Source organism: Haliotis rubra, unplaced genomic scaffold, assembly GCF_003918875.1.
Source record: "Haliotis rubra isolate DU_JTF1 unplaced genomic scaffold, ASM391887v1 Scf26, whole genome shotgun sequence".
Taxonomy (NCBI): domain Eukaryota; kingdom Metazoa; phylum Mollusca; class Gastropoda; order Lepetellida; family Haliotidae; genus Haliotis; species Haliotis rubra.
The window spans coordinates 2,551,942-2,575,638 of NW_025766669.1; the positions used below are offsets into that span (position 1 = coordinate 2,551,942).

Below are 23,697 nucleotides of genomic sequence, written 5' to 3' on the forward strand. Positions count from 1 at the left end.
ACTGGGCCATGGCTTGTATGTAACTGCCGCTATGACCGCATATGTAACTGATGCGGCCATCGAATATATACCTCACAGACAGCTCGCCACTGTATGGCTTATATCATTGACTTTCCAATACTGTATGTGGCCTATATCATTGACTAGTCATCGAAGGTGAATACTAAACAGAAAGAGTGCCACTGTATGGCATATATCATTGACTGGTCATCACCAGTATAGCATACGGACAGGGCACCACTTTGTGGCTACTGGCATGGAGTAGCCATTATACCACCAAGACTTGGTGCCACTAGTACTCCACAGACCGAGTGCCACTTCATGGCTTCAGGTCAAACAGGACATCATCTGTGATAGCTGTGCCAAATATCCCATTCTCAGGAAGATTCTGATGTTGGAGATGACTGCAGACTGCTTCAACTATACCATGTGCAAGACCCACTTTGTGCTTGACAGAACGGTTGGAGGTTATTGTTTTTATCAGTTTTCACAAGAAGTGAAAGTGGCAGTGTGTCGTTATTTGTTTAACTGAACTGCAACTTGTTTTGTATTTCTTCCAGGTCCCTTATTTCACAGAATAGTTGTAAGTGACCATTGAGTGAAGTCAGATAAGTTGCCCCACAGACGACTGGGGAATATACACTATATTTCCCTTTTGTTTAATTGATTGTGCTATGGTCATATTCTGTTTGTGTACTTTTTCCAAAGATTTATGGTAAAAGTACAAAAAATGTAACTGGTATGTTTTAATTCATAGCATTTTTTCCCAGGGAAACAATTGTGTGTGAAAAATAGTTGACAGAATTATTAGTTTATTAATACAAATGTATTCCACCAATGAAAGAATTACACCCTGGGCAGCTAGTGCGAGTAAGCTTCCTGGTATTGGGGGCTTATCCTAAGCTTAGCTTGATGTGGTTTGCCGATGTGAACTTTGAGCAGAAACACTCAGTGTAATCTCTTCCCTCTTCTACCATGTGTTCAGAAGGGTCAGCTTCTTGATCCAGTGTTGCAGGCAGACAGGTCATGACCTGACATAACACAGTGTATGTATGCACTACATGCCCTGGCACCTACACATACTCTACATGTCCCTGGGGGCAACTTTATACACTGTGATTAGCCCCTCAATGACCCTGGATGTATCCCCTCCCCACTCCACTTCTGTACAAGCCTGAAGCGGTGGGGTAGCCCTAATGGTTATAAGCGTTGGCTTCGTCCGCATGAAGGAATGCTGGAATATTGCTAAAAGCGTAAAACCTAAACTCACTCCCTTAAGTTTTGGTTAGTATTTTGAGACACCCAGTATTATGTATTACGAAGCATTTATCTCTGTATTTCTGTCTGCAGGCATCGGAGCGATACTGTGACCTGTGAGCTGTGTGACGTGCTGTGTACCACTCCAAGAACACTGTCTGCCCACCTACAGTCAGACAGCCATCTTGCCAAAGAGAGCAAACTGTATGGCATATATCACTGATGGGCCATCGTACTTGTATACATCACAGACAGCCCGCCACTCTATGGCTTATGTAACTGATCGGCCATCGAACTTATATACCTCACAGACAGCTCGCCACTGTATGGCTTATATCATTGACTTTCCAATACTGTATGTGGCCTATATCATTGACTAGTCATCGAAGGTGAATACTAAACAGAAAGAGTGCCACTGTATGGCATATATCATTGACTGGTCATCACCAGTATAGCATACGGACAGGGCACCACTTTGTGGATACTGGCATGGAGTAGCCATTATACCACCAAGACTTGGTGCCACTAGTACTCCACAGACCGAGTGCCACTTCATGGCTTCAGGTCAAACAGGACATCATCTGTGATAGCTGTGCCAAATATCCCATTCTCAGGAAGATTCTGATGTTGGAGATGACTGCAGACTGCTTCAACTATACCATGTGCAAGACCCACTTTGTGCTTGACAGAACGGTTGGAGGTTATTGTTTTTATCAGTTTTCACAAGAAGTGAAAGTGGCAGTGTGTCGTTATTTGTTTAACTGAACTGCAACTTGTTTTGTATTTCTTCCAGGTCCCTTATTTCACAGAATAGTTGTAAGTGACCATTGAGTGAAGTCAGATAAGTTGCCCCACAGACGACTGGGGAATATACACTATATTTCCCTTTTGTTTAATTGATTGTGCTATGGTCATATTCTGTTTGTGTACTTTTTCCAAAGATTATGGTAAAAGTACAAAAAATTGTAACTGGTATGTTTTAATTCATAGCATTTTTTCCCAGGAAACAATTGTGTGTGAAAAAATAGTTGACAGAATTATTCGTTTATTAATACAAATGTATTCCACCAATGAAAGAGTACACCCTGGGCAGCTAGTGCGAGTAAGCTTCCTGGTATTGGGGGCTTATCCTAGCTTAGCTTGATGTGGTTTGCCGATGTGAACTTTGAGCAGAAACACTCAGTGTAATCTCTTCCTCTTCTACCATGTGTTCGGGGTCAGCTTCTTGATCCAGTGTTGCAGGCAGACAGGTCATGACCTGACATACCACACAGTGTATGTATGCACTACATGCCCCCTGGCACCTACACATACTCTACATGTCCCTGAGGGCAACTTTATACACTGTGATTAGCCCCTCAATGACCCTGGATGTATCCCCCTTCCCCACTCCACTTCTGTACAAGCCGGGGCGGTGGGGTAGCCTAATGGTTATAGCGTTGGCTCGTCACGCCGAAGGAATGCTGGAATATTGCTAAAAGCGGCGTAAAACCACAACTCAGTCAGTCAGTCAGTCAGTCAAATCAGGACCCGTAACATAAATGTGAGAGGAAAATACGACGCGATGTCGATCTCACACATTTTCCTCTTTGGCGAAAAACCAAGACCATGGTGCTGACAGACCTAGAAACATAACCAGGGCGAACAGGGATTCGAACCCACAACCATGGGTTTCTGGCGGACACAAGGGATGCAACTCTGCACAGCGGCGCATCAGACGACGGTACTTCCCGTTCCCTCTATTACATCAACAAGACTTTGGTTCCAGGGCCCCGTTTCACAAAACTATCGAAGCGACTGTTGTACATCTTATATTGTAACATAGTGAATGAGTGAGTTTAGTTTTACGCCACACTCAGCAATATTCCATCTGTATGGCGATGGTGTGTAAACAATCGAGTCTTGACCATACAATCCAGTGATCAACAGCATGAGCATCGATCTGCGCAATTGGGAACCGATGACATGTGTCAACCAAGTCATTGAGTCTGACCACCCGATCCCCTTAGTCGCCTCTTACGAGTATGGGTTATTGAAGATCAATTCTAACCCGGATCTTCAATGGTATTCACTTATGATGAAGGTTAAAGGACGGATATAGATACAAGACCCACATGGATGGGAACGATGTCCGCCCGTAAACCCTCGAACTAATCCTAATAAATAGAACACATTTCAAGGTTGAGGGAGAGACGGAACTCTTACCGTTTGAATGTGTAACATGACATGTATTGCCTACATGAGAGACATGTGTTAATTGACGTATGTTTATCATTCAGGGCGTTTTGTTATTGTTCATTTATCTGGACTGAGAGCCCACTGGGGATCTCAATATCTCATGCTACCAGTTACGAAACAAGTCCCTGTCAATCCTACACAAGAATTTGTCATTGATTTACCACCGAGGTCTTCCTGTTACATTATCATATCTAGTGATATTTTATCGTAAATTTCACAGCATTTTTGTCCAAGTTCATTATCACCTGTCAGTTCTGAAAGGATACGAAGCTCATTTTAACTGGGTTTTATACTTGAACAATCTTATTCATTATATATTATTTATTTTTTGCATCCGTAGGTTTGGGTAGGGCTTAACATATCAAGGAATTCGTTTATCCGGACAATATATGAGAAAACGCAAGTGTCCGGATAGGCGAGGTTCTATTGCAGATTCCCAACCCTCCATGCCGTGCACGCACGTGCCAAATCATTAAGATTGTCCACCTGACCCAACTTAGCCATAGCTTATGACAAGCTGGAGGTCCTTGTGGGGGTTCTGCTCTATGGCACCACTGAAGAGAACTACTTTTAAATACATCCGTGTTAGGCTTTCATTATAAGCAGCTATCAGGGCAGTTTTATTCGCACGGGTGGCAGGTCTCCGCTGTACTGGAGTTCGTGATTGTTGCTTTCAATATTGATACTTTCATCAAAATAACTGAAGCCAACATTCGAGTGTTCACACTGTTTTTTTGATTAACTCGGTGTGTCGTCACTGAAGTTTTCCATCACCTGACCGCTGAGCAAAGTAATTCGTGCTGTGGGTAACCTGGACCTGGTTTGCCGTCACATTCGGCTGTTGGTAGCCCCTTCGTTTCTTTCAGGTACAGGAATAGCCTCCCAAAACTTTCAGCCAATTGTGTAAATCAGTGCTCATGTTGGTCACTGGATTGTCTGGTCCAGACTGGATTATCAACAGACCGCCGCATTTAGCTGGAATATTGCTGAGTGCGGCGTTAAACAACAAATAAACAAACATACCACGACGAAGCACGACGTTAAACCTATTTCACCTCACCTCACCATGTGGACGTGTCCGTAGGTCTGCCAGTTTGGTCTCTTCACTACTGCCCTGTCCTTAAGGGCTTGTCCAGCCATTAATCTAGCTTTTCCTGTCTGTCTGTCCATTTTAGTGGTTAGTGTATTTTCAAGTCAAATCAGGGGCGGTAGGGTAGCCTAGTGGTTAAAGCGTTCGCTCGCCACGCCCAAGACCCGGGTTCGATTCCCCATGTGGGTACAATGTGTGATGCTCATTTCTGATGTCCCCCGTCATGATATTGCTGAAATATTGCAAAAAGCGGCGTAAAAACTAAACTCACTCACTCACTCAAGTCAAATCAGGAGGGGCGGTGGGGTAGCCTAGTGCTAAATATATTGCTAAAAGCGGCGTAAAACCAAACTCAGTCAGTCAGTCTGTACAAGCCACCACTTCATGGATGTGCCCTCCTCACACCATTTCTTCATGTCACACATCCCAACAACTTCTAAAATGCCCATTAAAGAAATCCTGACTACAGCCTTACCCCATCCCTACCCAACCCTACCCAACTTTAATATTAAACTCACTCACTCTACAAGCCTTCTCTGCATGCTCAGAGGTCATTAATGCAGCCATTATACACCATTTCTACATTCCCCATCCACCAACCTCATGCATCTGTTCATGGCAGTGTTAAGCCAAATTCACTCTCAACATGCACTTCTCTACAAGCCCGCACTTCTCTACAAGCCCGCACTTCTCTACAAGCCTGCACTTAAGAATGCAATATACGCCATTTCTACATGCCACACCCCCCAACCCAACCAACCCATCTGTTCTGAGCAGTGTTGAGCTTAACTCGCTCACCCACGTCCTCTGTAATCTCCTCTTCACTGATGCAACCTGTGTGCACCATTTCTACATGCCACACCCAAGCACTGCTGTTCACCTAAATGCCCCTCCCCCCTCTCCTCCCCCTCTCCTCCCCCTCTCAAGCCTCTCATCAGCCTGTCTTCTTACCCCACTTAATGAGTCCACCTTACTGCCCTCGCCATGCCTCTGCTCATGCCCCTATTACTTGGTCCTTCATCTGTAAAAGTTGTTCCCTTGTTGCAAGCTATGGTTTAGGCAAAACCATCACTATTCTTTAGTCCTCTATGTTATTATACCTTTTTCCATTTACAAGGTTTATGTTAAGACTAAACGCATGTCTGTGCCTTATGGTAATTTGAAAATTTGAATCATCATTGTTGCTCTGTTGAATTGCATTTTGTTTAAAGTGCAATCAAATTGCTAAGTTCAGTAAACAAAATAATTCCTTTGTTGATTTGTTGAACTATTTTGTTGAAGAGGAGAACTGGTAGAAGTTCGACCGGAAGTTGGCATGGTGCTCCCCACTGTCCAACTGCTTGATATGTTACAGTTTCGATTTTTCGATGTCAAGATCTAGCAAATATATACAGGTTGACAGCTACCTGTTTGCAATTTCTGACACCTTGCATGGTATGTTTGAAATCCAAGGAATGTAGGATTGGTTCAGTATGCACGTGGGACACAAGCCAAATGGACGGTATAACAGCCCCAGGGAGTATGTCTCTCTATCAGTCTCACTTCAGTGCACATGTGGCTCATCTACATCAATTCATCTACAAAATATGTGTGCGCTGATCATGACAAATAGGAGTCGTATTTTTCTGAAAGGTTTTACCGTGAACATCCGAGTTAGAAGTGGTCTTCAGTAACTCGTAAGAGGCGACTAACTGGATGGTCAGGATCGCTGACTTGGTTGACACGTCATCGTATCCCAGTTGCGTAGATCGATGCTCATGCTGTTGATCACTGGAATGTCTGATCCAGACTCGATTATTTACAGACCGCCACCATATAGCTGGAATCTTGCTGAGTGCAACGTGAAACAACAGACCTGAAAGGTTTTGTATGTTTGTTTATTTGTTGTTTAACGTCGCACTCAGCAATATTCCAGCCACATGGCGGCGATCTGTTGATAATTCAGTCTGGACCAGACAATCCAGTGATCAACATGAGCACTGATTTACACAATTGGCTTAAATATTTGGTAAATTATTCCTGTACCTTAAAGAAACGAATGGGCTACCAACAGCCAAATGTGACGGCAAACCACCTCCAGGTAACCCACAGCACGAATTACTTTGCTCAGCGGTCAGGTGATGGAAAACCTCAGTGACGACACACCGAGTTAATCAAAAGAACACTCGAATGTTGGATTAAATTATTTTGATGAAAGTATCAATATTGAAAGCAACAATCACGAACTCCAGTACAGCGGAGACCTGCCACCCGTGCGAATAAAACTGCCCTGGTCGCTGCTTATAATGAAAGCCTAACACGGATGTATTTAAAAGTAGTTCTCTTCAGTGATGCCATAGAGCAGAACCCCCACAAGGACCTCCAGCTTGTCATAAGCCATGGCTAAGTTGGGTCAGGTGGACAATCTTAATGATTTGGCACGTACGTGCACGGCTTGGAGGGTTGGGAATCTACAATAGAACCTCGCCTATCCGGACACTTGCGTTTTCTCAAATATTGTCCCGATAAACGAATTCCTTGATATGTTAATCCCTACCCAAACCTACGGATGCAAAAAATATTATATATAATGAATAAATTTTTCCTTATCCTGACTCATGATCTTTTGCTTATCTCCCTTTCCCTTTCGAATGGTAGTGGAACACTTGAATCCCTAGAAATTACATGATTGTTCAAGTATAAGGCCCAGTTAAAATCAACTTCGTATCCTTTCAGAACTGAAAGGTGATAACGAACTTGGACAATAATAATGTGAAATTTACGATAACAAATCACTAGATATTATGATGTAACAGGTAGACGTCGGTGGTAAATCAATGACGAATTCTTGTGTAGGATTGACAGGGACTTGTTTCGTAACTGGTAGCATGGGATATGGAGATCCCCAGTGGGCTCTCAGTCCAGATCAATGAACAATAACAGAACGCCCTGAATGATAAAACATACGTCAATTAACACATGTCTCTCATGTAGGCAATACATATCATGTTACACATTCAAACAGTAAGAGTTCCGTCTCTCCCTCAACCTTGAAATGTGTTCTATTTATTAGGATTAGTTCGAGGGTTTACGAGCGGACATCTTTCCCATCCATGTGGGTCTTGTATCTATATAGATCCATCCTCTAACCTTCATCATAAGTCAATACCATTGAAGATCCGGGTTAGAATTGATCTTCAATAACCCATGCTTGTCGTAAGAGGCGACTAAGGGGGTCGGGTGGCCAGACTCAATGACTTGGTTGACACATGTCATCGGTTCCCAATTACGTAGACTGATAGGCATCGCGTCGTATTTTCCTCTCACTGTAATGTTACGGGTCCTGATTTGACTTGAGTGAGTGAGTGAGTTTAATTTTTTACGCCGCTTTTTGCAACATTTCAGCAATATCACGACGGTGGACACCAGAAATGAGCTTCACACATTGTACCCACATGGGGAATCGAACCCGGATCTTGGGCGTGGCGAGCGAACGCTTTAACCACTAGGCTACCCCACCGCCCCAGATTTGACTTGAAAATACCACTAAAAGGGACAGACAGACAGGAAAAGCTAGATTAATGGCTGGACAAGCTCTTAAGGACAGGGCAGTAGTGAAGAGACCAAACTGGCAGACCTACGGACACGTCCACATGGAGCAGGATGGGGCTGAACATCACAGGACACAAAGACGAGACAACACAAATCATGTCACAGTTTGTAAAACTGAGTGAGTGAGTTATTTTTACGACGCTTGTAGCAATATTCTAGTAATATAACGACCTGGGAAACCAAACATGAACTTCACACAATGTGCCCATGTCGGGAATCGAACCCGGGTCTTCGACGTGACGAGCGAACGCTTTATTTACGTACCCACTAGGCTGTCTCCATCGCTCCGGTAGATTGAAAAACAGATAGACATGGCAAGACCGACGGACGGACAGGGCAAAATGATTTCTGTCCTTTTCGACCAAACTGTGTTGCAGTGTGAGACCATTTGTTGCCATCATCATCCCCCCAGTGTCTCCTCTGCTGGAGGGGCGGTGGGGTAGCCTAGTGGTTAAAGCGTTGGCTCGTCACGCCGAAGACCCGGGTTCGAATCCCCACATGGGTACAATTTGTGAAGCCCATTTCTGGTGTCCCCCGCCGTGATGTTGCTGGAATATTGCTTAAAGCGGCGTAAAACTAAATTCAGTCAGTCAGTCAGTCCTCTGCTGGAATGTAGCTGGAATATTGCTGAGTGTGGCGTTAAACAACAAACAACCTTGAGAGTCTCCGACACCAATGTTGGTGTGTCTATATTTTTGTCAGCAATCGTATAGCTTCTTGTTCATTGCATTAAACCTGATAACCGTGAAAAGAATCTACACCGAAATTCGATGTATGCAATAAGCAGGAAGTGTTTATCAATGAGGTCGTATGCTTCATTCTTGTATTCGGACTGTTTGTGTTCCACAGAACGACAGAGATCCATCTGCATGCATCTCAAATGTCGTTCTTGACATCATCTATTTTCCAGTTCAGAGGCGTTGCAAGTATTTGTCACGTTTCGTGTTTTTAAATAAGCAATATCATTCTAAGACCTCCCAAATTCTTAACTTTCAAGCTACTCCCTTGCAATACCTGTTGTACTGCACGCTGTTAGAGTGTGATTACTCCGTGTCACGTGTGCAGTTTGCTTCAGTGAGGATGGACGTGGATATTGCCACACTCCGGCACAGCGATGACTTAACATAACATCACTGCCACAGGCTAATTTGCATATCACGTGACCGGACTTTTCTCTTGTTTGTAATCAAACGCGCATATTCATAATAAGAAGAGACTGGACTCACGAAAGCTTTTCGGCGCTCTCTTCATAATGTTTTACATTGTTATATATATTTTTCCACAACTGCGACAGTTAGGTCTATGACAGTACATATTTAGATATCAAAGTGGCTGCATCGTTTGCTCTCCGTCGGCTTCGATGACAGCACGTGGAGACGTACAACCTATGTAAACAAAGGATCGCTACGCAAATCGAAATAGTGTTACATGTTTTTGGATATTTTCTCAGTGAAACTAATTCATTCTATCAAAGATGGTTAGTTAGATGTGTAGACTCGTCAAAAATAAAAGAGTAAAAGAAATCTGTACATTATATTGAATGGACAGTGCAAGATGTGACGAATCGTCACATTTTTTTGGCCCGTGGCAGAGGTACTATGCTGGCTTGCCGCATGGAACTCTGGGTAGGAGAGTGGGATATTGCCAATGGTTACGCGCCGGTGTGACTCCACCCCCAATCTTCTTAGAACAAACACAACAACAAACAAACAAACAATATAGACAAACAAACCACATAATAACAAGCAATAAAATAGAATAAAAAATATCTGAAGGTATTTCAGCGATACATTGTTTTGACTATTTCGTCTTTCTGGAATGTTTTGGCGGTAATCGAGATTGATTGTTCTCTGGCGCTGTGAGGTTGTAATCACAGGTGCCCTACATCCTTTCGTCGACCAGAGCAATGTATTTATTTGTAGGAGTTTCTCAAAGTTTACTCTGTTGTCTACTGTCAGATATTTCCATGTAACTCCCAATACTGACATATACTACCGAAGCGTAGTTATGCAACGGTCTACACCGGTTTATCATCTCCATATGAGATACTTTGATCTTCATACAATATACTTTCATCTTCATACAACATACTTTCATCTACATACAATATACTTACATCTGCATACAAGATATTTACATTTACATACAATATACTTTCATCTACATACAAGATATTTTCATCTACATACAAGATATTTTCATCTACATACACGATACTTTCATCTTCATACAAGCTATTTTCATCTACATACAGTATACAAGATACTTTCATCTACACACAAGATACATTCATCTACATACAAGATATTTTCATCTACATACAGTATACTTTCATCTACACACAAGATATTTTCATCAACATACAAGATATTTTCATCTGCATACAAGATACTTTCATCTACATACAAGATATTTTCATCTACATACACGATACTTTCATCTTCATACAAGATATTTTCATCTACATACAGTATACAAGATACTTTCATCTACACACAAGATACTTTCATCTACATACAAGATATTTTCATCAACATACAAGATATTTTCATCTGCATACAAGATACTTTCATCAACATACAAGATATTTTCATCTACATACACGATACTTTCATCTTCATACAAGATACTTTCATCTACATACAAGATACTTTCATCTACATACAAGATACTTTCATCTACATACAAGATACTTTCATCTACATACAAGATATTTTCATCTACATACAAGATACTTTCATCTACATACAAGATACTTTCATCTTCATACAAGATACTTTCATCTTCATACAATATATTTTCATCTACATACAAGATACTTTCATCTACACACAAGATACTTTCATCTACATACAAGATACTTTCATCTACATACAAGATACTTTCATCTACATACAAGATACTTTCAGTCTGGATATTTGATATCATTATCGTCGTATCAGTACAGAGATCATAGTATTGTCTTGTGAAGTAGCAATGTCAGTTTGATCGTGTGAATCTGCGATTCCAGTTTGATAATAGTTTATACAAACATATACATCATATCTTGAAATGTATGGCATCATGTTGGCTGTTTTTTCATATGGCCTTGTCTGGATTTTAACCATTGTGATCATTTATAATTATCGTTCATTCACCAGCACTCACCCGTTTTACAAAACTGGGACACATTTAAACGGAGAGTTTTTACAGTACCGCAATCAAGACATATCACGGATATAAGTTAAACAAATCGGTCATTATTAATCAAGTCAGAATTATTATAAAACAGACCCGGAACTGTTGTCCATTACTCGAGAAAATATGGTTACTAAAGCGATAACAGCTGATACCTTCTAAGTAGATTACGATCTCACATACCTACATGTAAGAATAATTTACGTAGATGAAAGTTTCTTCTGCGTAGATGAAAGCTTCATCTACATCCATATAACTATTATCTACTAGATTGATAGTTTTTGCACTATGGCTTCAACACGCTCACATACTATTCAGAACAACGGATAGTGATGAACGGATGAACGGATAGACAGACCACGTGCATACTGCTACCAGCGAGTTCCTTTATCCAATACTTTGCAGAAATTCTGCAAGTACAAAATCAAATATTTCCTTATGATAAACTGACCCGTGAAGGTCCGGGTTAGAATTGGTCTTCAGTAACCCATGCTTGTCGTATGAGGCGACTAACGGGATCGGATGATCAGACTCGCTGACTTGGTTGACACATGCCATCGGTTCCCAATTGCATAGATAGATGCTCATACTGTTGGTCACTGGATTGTCTGGTCCAGACTCGATTATTTGCAGACTGCCGCCATATAGCTGGAATATTGCTGAGTGCCGCCTTAAACAACAAATCAACCAACCTTATAATAAACTAACATTCTATCCACTCATGCATATGTTCAGCTATTAATGTTTTTGTCCACGAATCTACTTTTGTTGAGTTTCAAGGACGACTTAGCAGAAATGTGCGCCTACACCTGTGGCACTTTCTCTTTCATCAACTATATACGTGCCGTAATGTAATAAACACATAGGGTATCGCGTGCCCCTTTGTTTGCGAGGTAGGTGTACACACAATAAACATTCTCGACTGTTTGTTCCAAGCCTTGACTGCAGGGATTTACTGCTACTAGATATTGGCGGTATGTCCAGACATTCGTTTAATTTGTTTTGGCACTCTTGAATCTTTCCGGCGAATCTGCAAAACATGCTCACGTAGATCGGATTAAAAAAATGCCTGCCTGCTCATAACCTCGGAACTGAAATTGGTCATTCTTTGAAGCGTGACTCAGAGTGACTGAGAAAAGCCACGAAATAAATATTAATTTCAACACTGGCATCCGTTTACCAAATACACATTTCACTGTATACAACGTACTGCATGGTGGCATCAGGATGATCACTTCTCAGGGGTCGGCATCAGGTTTATCAAGAGGGGTTTGCACCATCCATAGTGTGTCCATCAGAAATATCACCATTAGCCTCTAATCAGTTAACCTTGAAAACCATTTCAAAAGTCTCACGGTGACAGAATGTACTGGACAATCAACTGGGCCTTTTGGTTGTTTGCTCGAGGTTCTACTTTCATAGTTTGCGCAACACGTCTTGAGATATAACGCTCGCGAATGACTCACAGCATGATTACGGAGCATTTTTGGTTTCTTAACAAAACACTTTATCATCTCAAGAGGTCAGCAATATTATCATGGTTTTAAGAGTGCTTTTCGTTTCTCAGAATGGAAAAACTACAGAAAGTAATAAACACTAATCTCATCGAATACATCGACCACAAATGATTTCAAAATCAAACTGCCTTTAAGCTTCTGATTAATATACGAGGTGACATTATCGCAGGAAGGGAGTGGAGTAACGCTTGAGGAGCAAGGTGCGCGTGACGCCACAACCACCTGTTGACCACGGGGAGATATCGACCCGTCACCCACAGGTCGGCCGAGGTTACCAGTACGCTACGTTACAACTACTGCTTCATGCACGACTCGCGTATAGAGATTTAATAAAATGCATAGAAGCTCCAGTGGTTTTTTAACGCCGCACTTAGCGATATTCTAGCTGTATGGCGGTCTGTAAATAATCCAATCTGGACTAGACAATCCAGTGATTGACATCATGAACATCGATCTATGCAATTGGAACATGCATCGACCAAGTCAGCGAACCTGACCACCTTTGTACCTGTACAAAGCGATCTTAGACCTAAGGTGAAGGTATCTCCTACACCATAACATAGACTTAAGCTAGTCTTAGATTGTTTCGTAAAACTGCACTCTGATCCCGTTAGCCGCCTGCTACGACAGACCAATTGAAACCGGGTTCTTCACGGGTCGCCGCGAATACATGTAGCTGGAAAATTGCTGGTGAGGTGTAAAACAACATTCATTCATTCATTCGCAGAGGCAGTAACACTTTTAGAGTATATTTTCAAATTCTCAAAGTAGATTTTTTCGATACGGTTGCAGTAGCAAAAAGTAACCGTACTTGCATGAGTTCACTCTCGTCATATTCAAAGTCTTTGGGGCTCGTAACGTATCGTAACTTTGTCCGAAACATGATTCCAAACCAAAATAGGAAATCTTTGACGCAAAACAAGCACACAGTAAACTGTAGATGAGTTTTGTTTTCATTTTGGACAAATTATCTTTACCATCATGTTTAAAAAGAAATGTTCATGGATCATGGATCCGTTGAGTTTGGGGAATCCACTTGGCATAAATTCCAGATCCAGGGCCTAGACTTTCGAAGCTTTCTTAGCGCTAAGATAGTCGTTAGTTAATGTTAATGTATGGCACTTACGACTATCTTAGCGCTACGAGAGCTTCGAAAACCTAGGCCCAGATCCATAGAGCGTTCGTAACGTTACGACCTGTCGTAACTCTATAGTTTATCACAGGCTTACGAATGTCGTAGTGCTACGAAGGCTGTGTGGATCGGGACCCAGTAGTCTGAAATACTTTCTGTGAATTATGTCTCAGCGTCAGTCGTCTTATTGTCCCAGCCAAGTAACACGTAGATGGTGATTCTTTTAAAATCTGTTTATTTGCCTCAAGCGTGAAAAATGTTTATTCCTGTCGGCCGTGAAAACGGATTTGAATGTCCAAATATAATAATAGATTAAATAAAACATGCTACATATGTTATATATGACTCAGATGGTGTAACGCAACTACGTAGATGAAAAATGTTGACTCCTGTCGGCTGTAATACCAAGCTAACAGGTGACAGTTGAAGATACATTTCGAATTGCTATCACTTCACGCGAAGAATCTTGCAAATTGACTGTAATCCAAATTCTGGTAGCACGTACAACTCCTTATATCATCTATATCTAGTCTGTGAGGTGAAGCCTTAAGATTGAGTTGGTTGGTTGTTGTTTAACGCCGCACTCAGCAATATTCCAGCTATATGGAAGCGGTCGGTAAATAATCGAGTCTGGACCAGACAATCCAGTGATCAACATCATGAGCATCGACATACGACATCGGGATGCGATGACATGTGACAACCAAGTCAGCGAGCCTGACCACCCGATCCCGTTAGTCGCCGCTTACGACAAGCATGGTTGCTAAAATCAATTCTAACCCGGATCTTCATGGGTCCTTAAGATTCAATGAGTGAGTGAACATGGTTTAACGCCGCTTTTAGCAATATACCAGCAATATCATGGCGGGGTACACCAGAAATGGGCTGTACACCTTGTACCCACGTGGGGAATCGAACCCGTGTCTTCGGCGTGATGAGCGAACGCTTTAACCACTAGGCTACCCCACCGCTGCCAGCGACAATTTTATAGAAATCCCTTTCCTGTATTGAGTGTTATCGTCAGTTTTTGCAATATGGATTTGGTGGTTTGTAGCAGCTCTAGATCTCCCTAAGGTTTAAATGAAGTAGTTTGTTTTAATAAAAATATTTGTTTTAAGAAATTAAATTTGCATTATGAGCTGCCTAGTCTACGATCGGCAATACCTTCCTATAATTTCAACTTCCAATAAGTTGAACTGAATTACTACAGCAAATATATTTGAAAGAAAGCGTGATATGATTACGGATGATAAACATCGGAGCACACGTCAGCGAGCCAATACAGTATAAATCTCTCCTGAGAGCTGAGAACATTCCGAGGAATCAGCTGGGTTTGAGAATGGTTTCCTAGGATTCTGACGGCAGCTCAGAAACGCTCCGGGTTCGTGTCGTGGGAATTTGCGTGATTTTGAACCTGGTGATTACTTACAAACCATCGTAGCCGGATCATCCAAAACTTTAGTAAAGAAAGAACACAAATCATGTAACAGTTTGTTAAACTGAGTGAGTGAGTTTAGTTTGAGCTTTTAGCAATATTCCAGCAATATCACGGCGGGGGAGCGCAGAAATAGGCTTCGCACATTGTACCCGTGTGGGGAATCGAACCCGGGTCTTCAGCGTGACGAGCGAACGCTGAGAGATATGTGACATTCGTTCATGGTTATCCCTTGTTCAGGTATATTTACTGAGATAACCACAAACCGACCACTTTCTCCATCACTCTGATATAGGAAACATTGAATGAAATTCTTTTCACGATGAGTAATATTCGCAACTGCGTCAAACCATACACAGGCATATCCTTTAAGTTGTTTAACAGTAATTATAATCCACGTGTCTCCCTGACGTCATGTTTTTATCAGCTCCACACGTATCACTCTCTGTGCACTATATTGTTCCAAAGATATATCTCTGATGTAAGAAAAAAACATTTCTTTAGTTTAAAACGTTATTGTTAAGGGCGTTTAAACAAACAGGCGGTCACCTAGACAAGAACATCTGTTGAGATAGGTATACAGCATCAGGGCTGTGTTATTTTACTGTTTGGACCATACTGAGGATATGTAACGTGCCTTGCCAGGTAAATGTGTTGTATCTTACCGGAGAACTGTGTTCAGTGCGTGACACTTGTGTCTACCGCGGTCTGATCCAGTGCTAAACCCCACTTCGTGTATTGTGAAACGTTGTGTAAGCCGATTTGTCCCCAACTTACAAAAAACAAATATTGGCATTTCCGCCCTGAAAACCCACTGCGTTTAGTTGGAGACGTGTTTCCATTGTCCAGCTGTTGATTGGTCAACGCACTGGACTCTGATTGGTCAATGCATCGGATGACAACATTTGTAAAAAGCAGCTAGTTCAATATTCCATCACTCCAACTAAACAGTAACATTACAAATTGAGAGAAAGCAAAGAAGCTGTTTCGTTTCTATCAAGATGATATAACAGCCATTAAAGACATTCTAACTTCTAAGTGCATAAACGTGGCACAATTCTTTCCATATCAGGAGAAATCTCTGTCAAGATCAGCGGAATGTACGAGTATATCACAATGAAACACTGATGCTGCAGGTGTTCACGAAATGTTAGGTATCTCCATCCACCCGACAAAACACATGCAAAACCAAGTCAATTTTTCGCAGTAAAACACGATAGCATTTGGTACAAGTCAAAACAGGGAATTGAAATATCTCCATGTTCAATACAACCCTATACAAAATCAGAAGAAATGTCTGCTGACAGTCAACTGTATGACTGTGTCACAATGAAACTCTAATGTTACATGCGTTCACGAAAAGGTAGCGTATCCCCACCATACCACCCGACAGAACACATGCAAAGCCAAGTCAATTTTTGGCAGTAGATCACGATAACTTACGGTACAAGTTAAAACAGGGAATTGAAATATCCCAATATGCAAACACACGCAAAGCCAAGTCAATGTTTCGCAGTAAACCACGATAGCATATGTTAAAGGTCAAAACAGGGTATTGAGATATCTCCATATTCTGAAGACAGTAATGATTTTCAGTGACTGACTCCAATCTAATGACGCATGTAGTACCGTAGCTGGCCAAAGTAACTATGTAACAATGAACGTTTTAATTAAGTCTCGGGATGGACACATCAATTACATCGTAGTAAAAACGCCATCTGCTTAACACTTGCCAGGTGGATTTTCATTGGCTAAGCAAGTCAAGTAGGAAGCAGGTGAGGAGGTTAGCAAGCGGCTGATGACGATGGATTTGGTATATAATGGAGATTTTCTCCTCCTCATCCTCATCCTCCGTGACAAGTCACATCATGGGACTTCTACTCTTAACTCTCCTAATACTACAAGTGTGGACTATGGAAGGTGACGCAAGGTCGGTACAGGTAAGACAAGCTTTTCTTACCTTAAACCTTCTAGATATTTATTCGTTTGCTTTTACAAAACATGAAATTTATGAAAATTTAATTAATAATTTTGCATCGTAAAATATTTATGAACTGATGGGGTGTTTTCTTTTTTCATTATTTCATTATAATCAGTGATAGATATATTTCAATCACACTCAATCTTGAATTACACACTTCCAGGCAAATTCATTATATCCATTATATACATTGTGCCATTTTTTAAAGAAAAATTGTGCTTCCGTTGTACATATTGCATTTGAGACCTTATCAGAATTGAGTTTGAGACATTACGTTTGCAGTGTTTCTACGACTGTTTTTGGGGTAATAACGTTTTTGGTCAAACCCCAATTTTCAGATTATACAATTTCTTGTCGGCAGACATCTTGGTGTCTTTGTAATTGGTCGTTTCATGCTTTGTTAAGTTTGCCTAACAACTGCCTATCTTCGCTTGCCTAACATTCGTCTATCCTTGTCTGCCTATCATCTATCATGTGTCTACCCTCGGGTGCCTAACATGTGTCTATCTTAGCTTGAATAACACATGTCTATCCTCGCTTGAATAACATGTATCTACCCTCGCTCTCCGATATGTGTCTATCCTCGTTTGTCCAACATGTGTCTGTCTGTGATCCTGTTGTTGGCTACTCATACTTTCATATGCCGACCGCCTCCGTGATGTAGTGGTTAGAGCGTCCGCCCGGAGAGCGGAAGGTCGCGGGTTCGATCCCCGACCGCGTCATACCAAAAAGACGTTAAAATATGGTACTTGTTGGTCTCTGCCAGGCGCTCGGCATTAATGGGTACAACAAGGACTGGTCGGTATAATGTGTCTGAGTGGGGTATTCATGCTTCACTGCGGCATGGTATCTCTGTGGACTAGCACTATAAAACCAGCTTCAGTCTGGGCTAGTACAAGCAGCCGCACATACACATACACATGCATGCACGTCGTCATATGAGCGAAATCTTCTCAAGCACGACGAAAAAACCAATTTCACCTCACCTCACCTCACCTCACCTCACATGCCTGTAAACCTGTCTAGCAATCCTATATAATGATGTATTAATGTCTATGTTAATTGGTGGCACGAGTGGCCCAGTCTGAGGTGCCGTAAGTAGTCCGAATCCCGATAGCCTAGTGGTTAAAGCGCTCGCTCGTCACTCCGAAGACACGGGTTCGATTCCCCACCTGGGTACAATGTGTGAAGCCCACTTCCGGTGTCCCCCGCCGTGATATTGCTGGAATATTGCTAAAAGCGGCGTAAAACCAAAACTCAGTCAGTCAGTCCTTTGACGGCCAAGTATTCCTAGACACAATCTAACAGTTTGAATAGTTGAATAACCTACCATTCAAAGGTCACCTGTGGCCCCTGAATAAATGAACATATGCATGTTCTAACCATGTCTGCCCTAGTCTTCTCTTGTGCTTCTTGTGTGTAAAACTAAACTCACTCACTCACACAGACAGTAAACTGAAACTGAAAAATAAATGTTATCAGCAATAACCGCGCTAAACCCAAATCACCCGATGATCCAGTCCATGTTAACTGGGTTCGGGGACTTTTTTTCTGGTTATAATTTAATTAAAATGTATGGTAAAATGATCTCCTTCACAACACTGTCTTGTATGGAATCCTAGAAGGGACATTGTCGCGTTGTTGTCTTAAATACAGGACAGGCACGAGGCCAGCAAACAGGGCCTCAGTGCTCCGATTGGCTAACAATACCGTTATGGCGTAACACCAGAGCGCCAAGGTCGGAACACGGATCTACTCCACTGCCTGCAACAAGGAAGCGAGGGCTCCTGCCAAATACCTTCTGTTGTCACATGTGATGTTAGCACACCAGAGAAACATGCTGGTCGACGTCCTAATTGTGCGGCGTATACATGCGAACTGACTGAAGTCAGGAGGAGGGCAAACCCTGCTTCCTGTAAGGTGAATAGTACATGACTCGGTGATTGGGTCATTGCTATGGAAACATTTTGGATGGTACCGAAACCCCACAGTAAAAGGGAATTCAAGGGTATTCAAGGGAATAGAATTGTGGTTTCTATTAAGAGTTTATGTCTAGTGTCATAAAATCTTTGTAGCCTCATTGTGAATGTGAGAATTATCCGTTGTTTCTTAAAGTACAACGGATAATTCTCACATTCTACCTTATTTCCTAGAATGTAGATAGTACATGACTTGGTGATTGGGTCATTGCTATGGTTACATTTTGGATGGTACCAAAACCCCACAATAAAAAGGAAGTCAAGGGAATTCAAGAGAATAAACTTGTGGCTTCTATTAAACCTTTCACTGTCTTGTATCATAAAATCTCTGCAGTCTCAATGTGAATGTGAGAATTATCCGTTGTTTCTTACAGTAGTACTGGTGGCTGAAAGAATGGCTGCTCGTTGTTTCTTGTAGCAGTACACTTGATTGTAAGAATGGCTGCTCGTTATCTGTAGTAGTAAAGGCAGTAGGAGCAGCAAAAGCAGCAACAGTAGTAGCGGCAGTAGTAGTAGTAGTAGCAGTAGCATTAGTAGCAGCAGTAGTAGCAGTAGTTAGTAGGAGCAGTAGCAGCAGCAGTAGTAGTAGTAGTAGCAGCAGCAGCAGCAGCAGTAGTAGTAGTAGTAGCAGTAGCAGTAGTATTAGTAGCAGCAGTAGTAGTAGCATTAGTAGTTAGTAGTAGAGCAGTTAGTAAGCAGTAGTAGTAGTAGTAGTAGTAGCAGTAGCAGCAGCAGCAGCAGTAGTAGTAGTAGTAGTAGTAGAAGTAGTAGCAGCAGCAGCAGCAGTAGTAGTAGTAGTAGTAGTAGCAGTAGTTAGTAGGAGCAGCAGCAACAGCAGCAGTAGTAGTGGTAATAATAATAGCAGTAGTATTGGTAGAAGTGGTAGCGGTAGTAGAAGTAGCAGCAACACTAGTAGTAGTAGTAGTAGTAGTAGTAGTAGTAGTAGCAGCAGCAGTAGACTGACTGACTGACTGACTGACTGAGTTAGGTTTTACGCCGCTTTTAGCAATATTCCAGCAACATCACGGCGGGGGACACCAGAAATGGGAGCAGTAGCAGCAGCAGCACCACTATAGCTAGTAGTAGTAGTGGTAGTAGCAACAGAAGTAGTAGCAGGGGAAGCAGCAATAGTAGTAGAAGTGGTGGTAGTAGTAGTAGTCGTAGCAGTAGTAGCAGTTTAAGAAGTAGTAATAGCAGTATCAGCAGCACTTGTAGTAGTAGTGGTTGTTCTTATTGTAGTATTGAATGAATCACTTGTTATTGATCTCAGGCACGTCTGAATACGAAGGCTCTACGTCTGGCGACCGGCAAGAGGATAGCCCGCCCTAACATACCCCCGGAGGAGATAGGCGTTGACGGGGCGTACGAGTCAGACATGAAGCTCACACCAGAACAGATGATGATGCTTGGCAATGATGATCGGCCAGGGGGCTCCCGCTTCAGGAGGAAGGCCGTAGCACAGGACCAGTACCTCTGGCCTAACAATGTCGTCGTATACGAGTTCGACTCTGATCTACGTACGTCTGTTTCCATTGTGTTATCATGCAGTCAATAAAGAAGGATACACCCTTCGTTATGTGCATCAAATTCCTTAGTAACGATGCGCTGACTTGGTTGACACATGTCATCGGTTCCCAATTGCGTAGATCGATACTCATGCTGTTGATCACTGGATTGTCTGGTCCAGACTCGATTATTTACAGACCGCTGCCATATAGCTGGAATATTGCTGAGTGCGGCGTAAAACTTAACTCATTCACTAGTAACAATGTACTGAAAACTACGGTGTCCCTTTGAGTTCGTTACACGCATTTTGACTGAAATAAATAGCAAGTGTCCGGGACCCCAAAACTCCCAGTTCGTAATATTCTTCAGTTCTTTGTAAATGTGTTCGCTTCAAACGTATTTTACTGTTTGACATATATAAACTAAGGTTTAAGCCATTGTCTCGCGGCCCGTTCCAACAAGCATAGGGCCTGTAAGTCTCGCGAGGCGCTATTTCCGGTACTAAGCTGGTTCCCGGCTCCCTTTGCGCGCACCAGCTTGCGACATGCGTGACGGGGCCCAGCTTACTTCCGGTACCAGATTTCCGGTGACAAGCGTTTATTCAAGAACCAGATCTGGTTCCAAATTGTGCGACCGCCAAATCTGACTTTACTAGACCGGACCAAGTGTACAACCATGCTTGGCTGTCACAGCTGTTGACAGTCGAAATAGTTGACAGTCGACAGTTGAAACAGACAACCATGAGACTATTCGAATAGGTATGAAACGTTGTTTGTCACCGAGGTACTAAACAACGTAAGCACTCGTGAAGTGCCGCGACCTACTTACGAGCCCTATAAGCTAAAGTGATCGTTACTCCCTTATTTTAACATAGGTTGTGGATCATCTTAGAGCTGAGACTGCTTTCTGGAATCGGACCGAGTACTGATTTAAATCATTCATAATGAGCAGGGCCCTTATTCTCGAAACGTTCGTAGCCCCACGAACTTCTTGACTTAAGCCCATTCTAAACACATTGGCTACGACCACAGTTAAGGATTCTTAGGGCTACGAACGTTTCGAAAATCAGGACCCAGACTCGGAAATGTCGGGAATTGCGTCTACTGTTTGTACATTAACAGCATCCAGCTATCGTGACAACATCCATCGGGCCATACAGCACTGGGAAGATCTGACCTGTATCAGGTTCAAGGAGTACTCCACAGCTCTGCATGATGACAGTCGTGTCAAGTTCTACCAGGGACCTGGGTAAGTGGGAAACTGGCAGGTGTGTCAAGTTCTACCAGGGACCAGGGTAAGTGGGAAACTGGCAGGTGTGTCAAGTTCTACCAGGGACCTGGGTAAGTGGGAAACTGGCAGGTGTGTCAAGTTCTACCAGGGACCTGGGTAAGTGGGAAACTGGCAGGTGTGTCAAGTTCTACCAGGGACCTGGGTAAGTGGGAAACTGGCAGGTGTGTCAAGTTCTACCAGGGACCTGGGTAAGTGGGAAACTGGCAGGTGTGTCAAGTTCTACCAGGGACCGGTGTGTCAAGTTCTACCAGGGACCTGGGTAAGTGGGAAACTGGTCCGGTGTGTCAAGTTCTACCAGGGACCTGGGTAAGTGGGAAACTGGCAGGTGTGTCAAGTTCTACCAGGGACCTTGGTAAGTGGGAAAACTGGTCAGGTGTGTGCGTTGTTAAACCATTAACTATGGTGCAGTGTACACCGTCTACCAAGGGGGTACCTGGGTACAGGTATTATTATTATTTATATCCCTAGGTGCGGGGTACGTGGGTACACCATCAACCATTGTTGGGGTATATGAGTAGACCATCTACCATCTACGTCAGGGCCGTAGTTAACTTTTCTTAATAAGGGGGGCACTATCAATGTTAAAAGAGTGTTATATCAATACTTTGATGCATAAAATGTAATCTGTAAAAAAAATCTAGGGGGGCAGCTGCAACCCCTGCACACACACACACACACCCACCCCCACCCCCACCCACCCACCCGTCTAGCTACAGCCCTGTATATGTATAATAATCTATGCATAAAATAAAGTTAATGAACTCATCATTGAACCAAGAGTAACGACATCTTGTGAAGAGTATGCTTGGAAGAGGAACAGTCAGAGTGAAGATGATACAGAGTCTTTGGTAACGGGTTTGTTGTTCTCCAGATGCCAGTCGGCCATAGGACGGATTGTTGGTGGTCAAGAAACATCCATCGGCACAAGATGTAACACTGTAAGTCTGTTTGCCTTCATTACATACATTTCCTGTGTGGATACCTTCAAACCATGACCTCCTCCGTGGTGTAGTGGTTAGAGCGTCCACCCGGGAAGCGGAAGGTCACGGGTTCTATCCCCGACAGCGTCATACGAAAAGACGTTAAAATATGGTTACCGTGATTGTTGGTCCCTGTCTGGCGCTCGGCATTAATGGGTACAAGGACTGGTCGGCTCGGAGTCAGAATAATACATTGTCTGAGTGGGGTATTCATGCTTAACTGCGGCATGGTATCTCAGTGAGCTGGCACTATAAAACCAGCTTAAGTCTGGGCTTGTACAAGCAGCCACACATACACACGCATGCACGTCGTCATGTGAGCGAAATATTCTTAAGCACGACGTTAAACCCTATTTCATCTCATCTGACCTTTAAACCATATCGTGACAACTATGTCCTATACACCGGATGACGTAGTTACGGTGAAGGTATCTCAGTGCTGCCCCCTATGGACGGTTCTGATCTTGACGTCGCTGTACATTACAGCACCACAGAGGTACAGTTACCGACTTCTGACCCAAGAA

At 42.6% G+C, this 23,697-nt stretch overlaps 2 protein-coding genes across 2 annotated transcripts in view; both read left to right on the forward strand.

The window, feature by feature from the left end:
• The window catches only part of LOC124280081 (ATP-dependent RNA helicase TDRD9-like), a 45,012-nt gene extending 42,786 nt beyond the window's left edge, over positions 1-2,226 (forward strand). The window contains exon 38 of the mRNA XM_046715959.1: positions 1,459-2,226. The gene's annotated coding sequence lies outside the window, so the exon portion shown is untranslated. The remainder of the gene's footprint in view (positions 1-1,458) is intronic.
• Positions 32-23,188, forward strand: LOC124280003 (zinc metalloproteinase dpy-31-like). Its single transcript, XM_046715882.1, has 6 exons — positions 32-43; positions 332-460; positions 1,822-1,950; positions 20,668-20,914; positions 22,025-22,151; positions 23,065-23,188. The coding sequence occupies exons 1-6, from the start codon at positions 32-34 to the stop codon at positions 23,186-23,188; spliced, it is 768 nt and encodes a 255-aa protein (XP_046571838.1).
• Positions 23,189-23,697: the final 509 nt, after the last annotated feature.

Bases quoted from the DNA above. Each gene is read 5' to 3' on its own strand.
- LOC124280003 (XM_046715882.1), top strand. The intron at 1,951-20,667 runs GTTGGAGGTTAT...TATTGATCTCAG, and splicing joins ACTTTGTGCTTGACAGAACG to GCACGTCTGAATACGAAGGC. The intron at 22,152-23,064 runs GTAAGTGGGAAA...GTTGTTCTCCAG, and splicing joins AAGTTCTACCAGGGACCTGG to ATGCCAGTCGGCCATAGGAC.